The 12,623-nt window shown below is 40.6% G+C and overlaps 1 protein-coding gene across 2 annotated transcripts in view; it reads right to left on the bottom strand.

The window, feature by feature from the left end:
* The window catches only part of VGLL4 (vestigial like family member 4), a 108,724-nt gene that overhangs the window by 32,642 nt on the left and 63,459 nt on the right, over positions 1 to 12,623 (bottom strand). For both annotated transcript variants that reach the window (XM_066617213.1, XM_066617211.1), the window contains exon 2: positions 3,588 to 3,774. In XM_066617213.1, coding sequence (XP_066473310.1) covers positions 3,588 to 3,774 — 187 coding nt within the window. The remainder of the gene's footprint in view (positions 1 to 3,587; positions 3,775 to 12,623) is intronic.

Below are 12,623 nucleotides of genomic sequence, written 5' to 3' on the forward strand. Positions count from 1 at the left end.
TCCAGTGGATTCCGACAGATTCTCATTCTAAAAAGTGGGTCCTGGTGCTAAATGTGTGAGAACCACTGGATAGTATTCAAAAATCAAATCATTCATTACTGAGAGGCAAAACAGGATATGTGAAACATTTAAATTCAGGGCCTTTTTAACATTAGGCATATATAACTAAGGGAGCACTCCTATCCTGCGCTGGAACAGGCAAGCCAAGAGGCTTGCACTATATCCAGTGCAGGATAGGTGCCCAAAGTGGCTCAGCCAGAGGTAAGGGGAAACTTTTTCCTTTACCTTTGGGTAAGCCACCCTGGCCCCTATGGTCTCCTTGGACGTGCATCACCTCCTGAAGTGGCACAAGTCAGAGGAGAGCGGAGCAGCTTAAAGCTGCTCTGAACTCCCTGGGAATGGGGGCTGGGATCCAGCATAACTGCTGGATCCCAGACCCGCCTCCCACTACCTTCCCACCCGCCCCCGGAGCCACCCACTGCCCCTTCCCACCTCCTCCCCACCCACCCCAGAGTCTTGCATTGGCCAAGCTCGGCCGACTCAAGATGTGCAGTCTCCACTGACGCGGAGGCTTATTCCAGCCTCCGTTCGCTGGCCTAGCAGACTCACGAGGAGGTGCATACATGCCTTGCGGCACAAGGGACTTGTGCCGGACCAAGTGCAGCTCAGGATTTGCAGAAGTGCTGCAAGTTTATTATTACTACTCAGCTTAATATTTTAGAGAAGTTATTAACATTTTCCACTTTTCCTTCTGGGAGGAATAAACATGGAATTGCAGACACTCTGCAGCTTCAGGCCTAACATGAAACCTACTGGTTTTGGGTACTGCCAATCTCTTTCTTCAGAAATGTGCAAGATACACCAAGTCCATTCCTGTGGCTTTGGTTGATAATCTTCATTTCCTTGCATAGTCTGAAGAGCTACTATCAACCATGTCTTCTGCCACACAGTTAAATCTATACCTGAGGCTAAATGTATAAGTGCATGCATACAGAAATAAAGAATAATATATTTTACTTGGCATTGTAGTTGCCAGGTAACTACAGTATACCATTCCAGATCGGTCTTATGTACACTAGACAGGTCCCATACTGAAATACAGGTAACAGTATTTTGGATATCTTTGTTACAGTTTTGAAGCTTACTTCAAAGTACTTTTTAAAGTTCGCTACATTAAGTTTTTTTTTTTAAGTTTATCCAACCTGGTTTGTATAGGTTGGATACAGAAGTAACAAAGTGGCTGTATTTTCATCCATGCCTAGAGAAAACCTATAGTAGATCAGACTTTGTTAAATGTCTGATAAACACTGCCTATTAAAGTTACAGTCAGCAACTTATGGAGTGTATCTCACTGAAAGGTATAGTTTTTACCATAAGCATGATTTAACATAATGTGAAACAGCTGCAAAGCACTCCCATGAATTCAATATTTTTTTTTAAAAAAAAGAGTACAAATGAGAACAAGTATTTTAAAAAGTTATGTCAAAAATTGAATTCAAAGGAAAACACAGCCACCAATTACACTTATCATTTTGTCCAAAGATAAAAGAACAGCAAATAGAATGCAAATTCCAACTTTCTGCACTAGCCAAAGTTGATACAGGACTGCAAACATGTAGCTCAGTCTGTTGAATCATTTTTGCTTTCACCCAGAAGTGATTTTTCCCATCACCGCTCCTGTGGAAATGGAGCTTCATCTAAGCAAACTGCACCACAGTACCCCCAAAACAAACAGAATATACTAAAAATAATTATATGCAGTGTACTGGGATTCTCATACATGCTGAAATTCCTTTATTTTTAATCACTAACAAAAATCCTTCTTGGAGCTAACTAATGGCTCATAAGACCTCTGTATCATGTTTTGGTTCAGGAACAACACAAAACAACGATCAAGTAGTCCTCTGCTTCCACCTGCGTTTTCCCAAATCTCATACACAGGGATGTATATTATCACTATGGTACACATTAGCCCTGGTTCACAAATTTGCTTATGTATATATAAATGCAAATATTCATTTTGAGAGTACTCCATAGAAATTCTCTCTTATGGTTTCTGGATATACGAATTAGAAGATTTCATATGGCTCTGGCAATTCAAGCTTCAAACAACTCCACAAAAATGGGACACTCTAAATAGAAGCAAGTTGTCTTTTAGTTCTACTATTTATGTGAATTTGGAAACATGTTCCCTCTGTTCCCAAAATCAACAATTGAAACACACCCTGATTTCTCCCATCTAAAATGAGGTAACTGCTACAACAATCAGGATCACAATTCTCTTTCTAAGGAGTGATTTGAAGTAGCTAACTCAGTGTAAACATTGCACATTTTAAAAAAATCCTTGTTTGTAAGATTTTTTTTTTGCTCTTGCACTGGAAACCTTCTTTGTAGCAAATTCCAAGCCTGCAGTCTACAAGCCTCTGACTAACACTGCTGCAATTTATTTGAGGATAAAATACCTCAGTCCACATCTTATGACTGAACATAACAATCCAATGCTGAATGGAATGTGTGGAACGTGGAGAGCTTCTTGAGCTGAGGCTGCAGGGAACAGCACACAGTTATCAAGCTGGCTCTGACTGAAACATTGCAATCACTTCCTCTAGTCAAGAATGAAAGGAATTCTTTCAGCTTCTACTTCATGCCAACTACTACAGCATTCTTTGGAATGAACACAGAAAATAGATGGAACAGAGGAAAACTGTTTCCAACAATCCATATTTTACCTGCATAGTGAAAAATGCATGTTGGCAAGTGAAAATGGAAGCATGTAACTGTTTAGCAATAACCATAGCCTAAGCAGCTGTCAGAGTGCAGTCTGCAGAACAGCTGTTTCAAAATTTCCAGGCCCTTAAAAAAAAAGTATTTTTTTCTCCTCTCTAGGTAGGGAGACTTAAGGCATACGAGATTACTGAGGGTAAAAGTTAAAGCAAATAGGAACGGTATTTTTAAACATACCCAATAATTTCCTGTCAGCAGAAGCAAGCAGAAATAAGGTGGGGGGAGGGGGTTTAGAATCCCTTGTTCTTATCTGGCTGTTTGTTCAGTTTCTCCTTTGTGAGGATCAAAAACAGCAGAGCCCATCGCAAGTAAAAATATTTTAAATACCTGGGTTTCAACTCAGCATATAAACCAAAGACAAATAGACATAAGAGCACATTACAAAGGCATATCTACTTTGGCGTGTGATACTTTCCCTAATATGTAATGTAGGGGGGGAAGGACACACTACACACTTTTCCCTCTGGATCTGTAGCAGCAGGGTGTGGGGAGACACTAAGCATTTTTCTCCTTCCATCTTTAGCAGCTGCGCGCATGGGGGGGGAGTTGTTGGGCAGGCAGGGAAATGCACAGCACAGGGTACTAACATGCTACAGGGAGAAGGGGAGAGTTCAACAAGGAGTTGTTGCTATTGGCAGCAGTCCCATGCCTTCTAAAATGCATACTTCCATTATGTTACATACGTGTGATCCATGTAGAATACTTTTCAAAACAAAACACAATTCAAAATCATTTATAAACAATGATCACTTTCATTAATTTACTGTGAAACAAAAACCAGTAAAGATAAAATAAAAACTCACAGATGGGGACTGAACATTCGATTCATTTTAGAGACATGTTCATTTTCACAGTCTAGTTCATCATCTCCTTGGTCCATGCTGAACTTCCTCTTGCAAGGACCAACAAGGGGTGGCCCTGTCCTATGGTTGGTTACAACAGAGGATACTGGCGACTGCATCCTGGGTTCCCCTCGTAGAGCAGCTTCACCTAGGGAAAAAGCAGATGTACAAAGCTTTTTTTGTTGTTTCTGTTGTTATAAAGGAAAAGTTACAAATGTATCAACAGGGTATAAACTGCACGTCTTTAAAGTAAGAACTTCACATTCCAAAAGATGCTTACCTTGCCAGCTTGTTCAAGACATTTTAAAATGTGGCTAGAAGTTAACATTCAACTGCTTAAAATAAAACATGACTTTCACAAACCAAACACTAGTTAGGATTCAGTTTCTAAAATATAAATATTGGAATAAAACAGCAACTGAAGAGGTGGGGTGGAGAAGTACGGTTAACTCACCTCAAGTACCCTTAAAGTCAAACCTGATGAATAATCTTACAAGTATTTTTATTGGCAGACAGTCCACTTTTATAGCAAGGAACAATCCAACACTGGAATTCATTACTTTCAGATATCAACACAGTGATCAGCTTTATACATTTTAGTTTCTAAGGTTTCATTCATTCCCTCTCTCTCAACCCAAGCCAATATTGTTCCATTGATAATACAAACTGATATGCTTGGAAAAAACATGTTTTAAAAAATGCTTCTTTGAAACATACAGCAATTAACCATTTTCCTCCTAAAAGCTGAGCAACGTCAACAGCCATGGTCAACACATTATCACAATGCTTTAACAAACTAAGGCAGAGTCAGAATCCATGCCTTCCATGTGAGTCTCTTAACATGAAACACTGTAAAATGAATGATTCCCATGCCCTGTGTGATGTGGAATAATCGCATGACAAGTATACTACATGAGTACTTACAAATATGAATTGATTATAACAATATTTTATTGCCAGAGAAATTGCCTGGATTGCCACAATTGCCTGGCAACAAACTTAAGGAAAGAAGACGTTCAGCTTCACTGGGTCAGACTTAGATCCACCAACATTACCACTAAGAGCAGTTATAATTCCAGATGCCTCTGGGATGTCATTGTAGGGATCTGTCAGGACCAATTAGGGCCACAGGTAGATTCCATAGCCTGAATCTAGATCTGGAAGGTGTGTTTTAACCACAAATACTGATGTCAGTGGCTTGAGCTGGAAGATTCAGCTTGGACTTCAGCAAGTGAACAGTTTTGTAGATAAGAAAGGGTTGAATGTCAGGTTACTGATGTTCAGGCCAGAGTTGACTAGTCCAGATAGACCATATTGGCTGATGTTGCACACACCTAATCTATTTTGTACCTGTGGAGGCTCTAAGAATTGCATGTGCATACATGCGCATGCACAGAGTCTATGGTATCTCATTAAGCTAGCTAGACCCAAGTGTCAGATCCTGTGGTTAAAACCCAGAGTCCCGGACATTCAAATTCTAAGAAGAACAAAAACAGTGAAGATGTGCATTCTAATTTAGCAGTTATCAACCACTGAATATCAACAGAGTATCCTATGGCTAAAAAGTATCAGCAGAGTACCCACTCGACATAGTACTGCATAATGAAACTCTTTTTAAAACCATCTTTCCTGCAAGTTCTTCTTTGTGCTTCATACATACTTTTGCATAGAATACTGAAACCATAGGCTGACAATGTTTCATAACACACTTATACACTGTTACCTTACTTCAAGGGATTTATGTCATTTTCCTCACTGGTGACCAAACCATTTTTCTCCCAGTATAATTACAAAATTTAGTACATTTCTACTTCATTAGTAACTCATAAAACATAAGGAAATGTTTGCTACCATCCAGTTTCATGTCCGACCTGACCTATAAAAAGAGGAGCACAGTTCAATAACTATGTAACAAATACTATTTTGTTGTGAAAGAAGCCACAAGGGACTAATCTCCACTGTGTTTACCAGTAAAAATAAACACTTTGCCAATTTAGTAGGCAAGATATAAACTTGCAAATATTCTGTGGCCTATAAACACACCACAAGTCAGGACTTCTATTCAAGGCTCTGGCACCAAGCTAAACTGTAACTTTCCATGTGAATACTAAAGCAAAAAATGCTTGCAAGCCAGGCATTCTAGTTAAATATCTAGACATCCTGCTGAATTAGTATGCAGATTATGATTAACTCGGCTGCTCCTCCCAATGTACTGGCTTTAGGGGAGAGATATTTATAGATCTTAAACCTTCTAATCCATACAATTCAAAGTTGCATTTCTTTTCAGTGTTTGTCATTTGATACACATTGTTGATACCATGTTATCTGTGAGGGTAATACAGATACGGGAAGAAATCTCTCTAGTTGAATCAACTTGGGTAGAAGCATGTAGCCTAACAGAACTCCATTCGAAAAGCTCCCTGAAGCTCAAAAGTTCCAGACTCCCTACACCGACATTAGAGGCTCAACAAAAAAGACATCTTTCTTATTTTGAATTTCATGTCCTTCATATGTAAGATAATGCAATACAACATTCACCGCATGCACTATGTTAACATTGTGACAGCAATCTTTTTGTTTCATAGTTAATAAATTTGTTCCTATCACCTATGCCAAAGCTGCAAGAAAGACTATTCCCTCAGTTTTGCAATCCTTGAGAGACAAGTTGGCACCAACTTCAAAAGATGAAACCTTGGTCACTTGAAACAGTCATATTTCCCACATTACTTTCATCCCGCTTACATACTCAGGGTCACCTTTGAAGTTTTCTGATCTTTGAAGAAAACTAAATCTAATAGGAATGTCCATTATTCATCTGACAGTACTTTATTTTCAGCAACAGAAATGAAATAGGGTTTAGTGCCATGAAGTTGAACCTTCTTCCTCACCACCCATGTCAAATGTTAGACACAACTGCTATTTCAAAACAGTGCTAAACAATTAAACAGCTCCTGCATATACCTGAAAATATATTGCACGGTTCATATTTTAAAGACCCTGGACACTAAATTTCTTGGATCTGCTTTGAATGTTTCTACTGAACCAGCACCAGCTGAACTTCGTCACTTCTGCATCTGCCTGGCACCACTGTCCTTGTAATAGTGAAAGGGGAGTCTGTGCAGGCTTATAGATGCAGCCTACTGGTGGTCTCATCATGACACCCCCATACTCACACTTTCCATAACCACTCCCCACTGAGACTATATGGCAAGAAAATAACTTCCTAATAAAGAAATACGTGTTCTCCTGCCACTTATTCCTACTCTGGAACTTACTACATTTCATTTAAAAATCTAATTCATTTGATTCCAAACTCTTGAAGAGGATCTCAATAGCCCAAAGCAAATGTATACTAACTGAAAAAGATAATCTAAAAAATCCCAGATAAATATTTTTTTTTAAAATCTGAATATTTGTCTATGCATGTTTACCCAAAAGCATGCTTCACTGTGTTCAGTAGGCCTTACTCCCATGTACGCTTGAATAGAACCATAGTCTAAACATAACATGAATGACATAATGTCTCTCTCAGACAGCTCTTAGTCAAAGGCACAGACAACTAGTTCCCAAACTGTGCACTGTGGCACCTTAGGGCATCATGTCACACTCACCGGGGCACCGCAGGAAGTTCCTGGATGCACCTCCTACTGACTCTCCAGGGTACTGCTATCTTGGATCATGTGAGATTTGGGTGCTGCCATCTTTGATTATCTAAGATGGCAGAACTAAGTGCAGCCAGGAAAAAGATGATCCCAGTAAGTTTGGAAACCACTGGCCTAGCCCTTAACTTATAAATTATGTTACAAATTATAAATTATAATTATAAAATTTGCAGGTGATACTACAGTGGTGGAGCTTGTTAGTGGGAATGATGAGTCTGCTTATAGGAAGGAAGTACAGGAGTTGTTATTGTGGGGCAAAGAAAATAATCTCTCACTTAACATCAAAAAAACTAAACAACAACAACAACAACAACTGTAGCCAAGACTGCCTTTGGGTGGTCAGGTTGGTACATCAGCTGTGACTTTTCTTGGATCAGTCAGAGTTGGCTATGGTTATCCACACAGTAGTGGCATCAAAGTTGGACTATTGTAACATACTGTATGTGGGATTGCCTATGAAGAATATTTGGAAACAATAACTGGTACAGAATGCAGCCACAAGGTTGCTCACTAGAGCCAGGGGTTGTGACTATAACATATCCCTGCAGTTCCACCTCCATGGGCCATGGCTGTCTGTACGTTTCAAGGCACAATCCAAAGGCTCTTATGTTCTTTTTGGGATCTAAATAATTGGACCATTCCTTTTTCTATGAATCTGCCCATTTCACAAGAATATTTACAGAGGTCCTGTTGCAGCTGCCAACTCCTTGAGAAGTACAGTTGACAGTGATTCATGGACAGGGCCATCTTGGTTGTGGGGCTCAATTTTTGGAACTTTCTCCTGTTGGCCATTAGAACTGGCATTCTAATGGCTGGCATTCTTTATATACCGCTGGCATTCTTTATATACCGCTTTATATACCGCTTTTATTTATATACCGCCTTTATTCAAGGCGGTTTACACAGGCAGGCTTTATTTAAATTCCTTATTAAATAGGGATTTTTACAATTGAAAGAAGGTTCTTTATTTCAAGAACCACAACATTCAGGTGTTTCATTCCGATCTGGCTTCACATTCTGGCCTCCATCCTCCCACGCTCAGAGCAGATAGAATTGCTTCAGCTTGTCAGCTGCTTCAAGGTCGCACGGTGCCGGTGGCTTCGAACTGGCGACCTTGTGGATGTTATCTTCAGGCAGACAGAGGCTCTACCCTCTAGACCAGACCTCCTGCCCACAGACACAATTATTGTGTCTAAAAAGAGGGATGTACACACACCATTATACATGGTGCTAGTTTCAAATTCCTAGGTATTTACATCACAGAGGACCTCTCATGGACCATTAACACCAGCATGTTGATAAAAAAAGGCACAAAAGTGGTTATATTTTCTGGGGAAGCTTGGGAGGTTAAATTTGTCACAGCTGCTGCTTGTGTCTTACTATCGTTGCACCATTGAGAGCGTCCTAACCTATGATATCTTGGTGTGGTACGGAAATTGCTCTGCAGGGGACAAAAAAGCTCTGCAGAGAATTATTAAGATCGCGCAGCACATCATCAACCTTCATCTACCAGCTTTGGAGGACATCTATACATCTCGCTGTCTGTAGAAGTCATATAGTATTCTGAGAGACCCCTTCCATCCGGCTCTATGTTCTTTGAACTGTTGCCTTCAGGTAGACGATACAGAACTATTAGAGCACGCACCACACAACTCCTGAACAGTTTTTATCCCAAAGCCATAATTACGTTGAATAAGGCGATATAGTTATTACCATGCTCCTGGGCATTATGGTCTGTTATACTGTTTTTATATTATGATGCATGTTGTATAGAATGTGTGGGTGAGTGTATAGAGTGTGATTGTTGGAATTGTAGTATATATTTATGCTTGTATCTCAAAGGTGCATAAATTTCTTTGTGCTGTAGCACAATGACAGTAAAGTTACTACTACTACTACTACTACTACTACTACTACTACTAACTACTACTACTACTAACGTTTCAGTTTGCCACTTGTAGAGGCCAATTCTTCTTTTCAGATAAGATCATCTGAAAAAAAATTCCAGAGGCAGCATTTGACCATTCTTGCTGATGACATCACCACTTCTGCTGTAGGAAAAGTCAAAGAATTCCACTCCGCCCCCTTCTCTTCACTGGATGAGAGAGAACAAACTTAAACTGAATCCAGACTAGAGAGATGTGCCTTGAGCATAAACACCTGTCACCCAGTATCTGGAATTTCAACTTGTTCTAAATGAGGTTGCACTCCCCTTGAAGGATCAGGTTTGCAGTTGTGGGGAACTCTTGGACCAGGTTCTGAGCCTGACTACCTAGATACTGACTGTAGCCAAGACTGCCTTTGGGTGGTCAGGTTGGTACATCAGCTGTGACTTTTCTTGGATCAGTCAGAGTTGGCTATGGTTATCCACACAGTAGTGGCATCAAAGTTGGACTATTGTAACATACTGTATGTGGGATTGCCTATGAAGAATATTTGGAAACAATAACTGGTACAGAATGCAGCCACAAGGTTGCTCACTAGAGCCAGGGGTTGTGACTATAACATATCCCTGCAGTTCCACCTCCATGGGCCATGGCTGTCTGTACGTTTCAAGGCACAATCCAAAGGCCCTTATGTTCTTTTTGGGATCTAAATAATTGGACCATTCCTTTTTCTATGAATCTGCCCATTTCACAAGAATATTTACAGAGGTCCTGTTGCAGCTGCCAACTCCTTGAGAAGTACAGTTGACAGTGATTCATGGACAGGGCCATCTTGGTTGTGGGGCTCAATTTTTGGAACTTTCTCCTGTTGGCCATTAGAACTGGCATTCTAATGGCTGGCATTCTAAAAGGGAATTAAAATGTTTTTGTTTTGCCTACCTTTAGTTGATCAGTAGTAAGTGATATTGTTGGTTGCTGTGGTTTCTTCTGCTTTGTTATTTTATTTTTATGCTGGGGCTTCTTTGTTGTTGTTTTTTGGGGGGATACTGCTATTATTGCTGTATATTGTTACTATGCTTTTAGCCTTGTAAGTCAACTTGAATTTCTCAAAAAGAATGAAAGGCAGGATATAAACGTTTTAAAATATATATTTATAAGATTTAAAAACTATGCTATTAAGGTTGCAATCCTAAACAGTTATTTGGGAGTAAGCCCCACTGAATACAGTGACACATACTTGTCAGCAGGTTTGTGCCATAAGAGTGGTTAAAGCAATTTTTTTCCCCACAGTCAAGTGAACTACTGTAGGCACTGAAATGGGTATAGCAAGCAAATACACACACACACACACACACACACACAGCATACAGCACCCAACCTCTCCCTCCCTCTATTTTCTCTCCCCCTCTATTCTGTACACAAAATGTAGTTTAAAATATTTCCTTCTCTGAAGCATCAGAGTTTCAAAAATGGGATGGAAAAACCACAGCCCAGCCTACCAAAACAAAATGCTACCACACATTGCATTTGTCTCTCTCTGTCTGACCACATTTTATGGTAAACAGACTGACATCATCCCACTGGCAAGGTAACATACTGATAAAACAAATGATTTTAAAAAATCCCAAGGGCCTTGCCCGAGTCTTCTAAATTCATTACTGCACAGGCCTGTGTCTGGTCTACAACAGAATCACACACACACACCCAATGCATATTCGCCGCACCACTCAGAATGCTTCTCTTTGTTTCAGCAAGCAGCTGGGCTGCAGCGCGGCCTATCTGCATCTCTCGAATAGCTCAGCGTATAGCTCTAGTCATCAACTTTTTTAAAGACCTGGAATGTTAGGCAACACAAAGTATAAACAAGATAACCAGAGATAAAATGTGACGTATTGTCTGCCTGCACTTATAGTAAGATTATCAGCATAGCAACACAGCTACAGATTCACTGAACAAGATGCACACAGTTCAGGTATGGTCATTTTTAAGTTAACACACAGAATTTTTTTCTACCTGAAAAATTGATCTATGGATTTGAGATAAGATCATAAGAATATATTTAACTTGCCAAGGACTACAATATCTCCCCCCCCCCCCTTTCACATACAGAACAACTTGTAGTTATTGGTAGATATTTTTCCTTATAATCAATCCAGTAAGCCAGATTGATTATGATCACAGTCAGCTGTGATCTGCCAATGATTCACAGCTCAATCCTAAACTGCCCTGGTGCAGCAGGGTTGCACAGCCTTCATTATATCCAGCACATCTCTTGAGCAGGCTGGACATCTCCCCAGCCAACCCTATGAGGTTACTCAAATCTGCGACTGAGCAGCCCCATGTAATACCAGCAGGCCCAGAAGACGGTTAAGATAGGGTAGAGGTCTGCTTCGCCAATCCCACCTTCTCTCCATGCCCAATCCACCCTATTCTGCCCTTACCCACCCCAGAACATCCCCTCTCCATCTCCATTCCACCCCCACCGTCCTGCTACCACCAGGTGTGACCTTACCTGCTCCATTGGGCAGTAGGCTTGGATGCAGTATTGGTAGAGCAGCGCAGGTTTCCCTGCCAGTGCTGCTTGCTCCCTGGGTGCCACAAACACACTTTTGTAATACCCTCCACTGGTGCAGCAACTGCTGTGCAGGCAATGACTATGTTTGGCTTGTGCTCTCAGAGTCATATTTTTACATGGCCTGGCTGAAAACTCCATAAAATCATCTTTGAATTGCTTAAAACAATTAAAAAATTAAAACCAGTTAAGGATGGAAGATGGACATTTGGTAGACTTATCTTGTGTCACACCTTGAAAAAAAGGGCAAAACTAGGCATGCTGAGTAGCTGTATTTGTCTATTCTCACACTGTCCCCATTCACATTTAACACAGGGCATGGGGAGTCTGGTTGTTTTTTGTTTTAACAAGAAAAATGTATGCATGCGAGTAAGGACAGCTGAATCCCCAAAACCTTACCCCATCCAAATACTTTAAGTCCTCCCCCCACCATCTGACTCTAGTACTAGCAAGATGCTGGGCCGGAGAGGATGCAGCTCCTCTCACCTGTACACACATTTTATCGTAAGAAGCAGATCACTCCTGTTCCCCAGCTAAGACAAGACAAAGGCAGACAATGAAGGACAAGTGTGCCTGCTCCTCAACTCTCGTCAAGATTTAAGAAACAGAATGTCACCTGACCAAGTACATATACTTCTCACTGAAGGAGCAAACCTTTGGACTGCAGGTGTGGTTCACATGACTGACAGCTCCTCCCTTCAAAGCATTCCTTGCACAAAGGAAATATCCTGGCCTCGACATCTCCCTGAGGTACTAGTTTTCTATATACACAGGAATGTTTGTCAGGAGAAACATTCAGGCACATGAGCTGCAACCTGTAATCTGCAACAGCACAGTGCAGATACAGGTTTGGCATCTCTGTGAGAACTAGGCCATG

Source organism: Tiliqua scincoides, chromosome 2 (assembly GCF_035046505.1).
Source record: "Tiliqua scincoides isolate rTilSci1 chromosome 2, rTilSci1.hap2, whole genome shotgun sequence".
Taxonomy (NCBI): Eukaryota; Metazoa; Chordata; class Lepidosauria; order Squamata; family Scincidae; genus Tiliqua; species Tiliqua scincoides.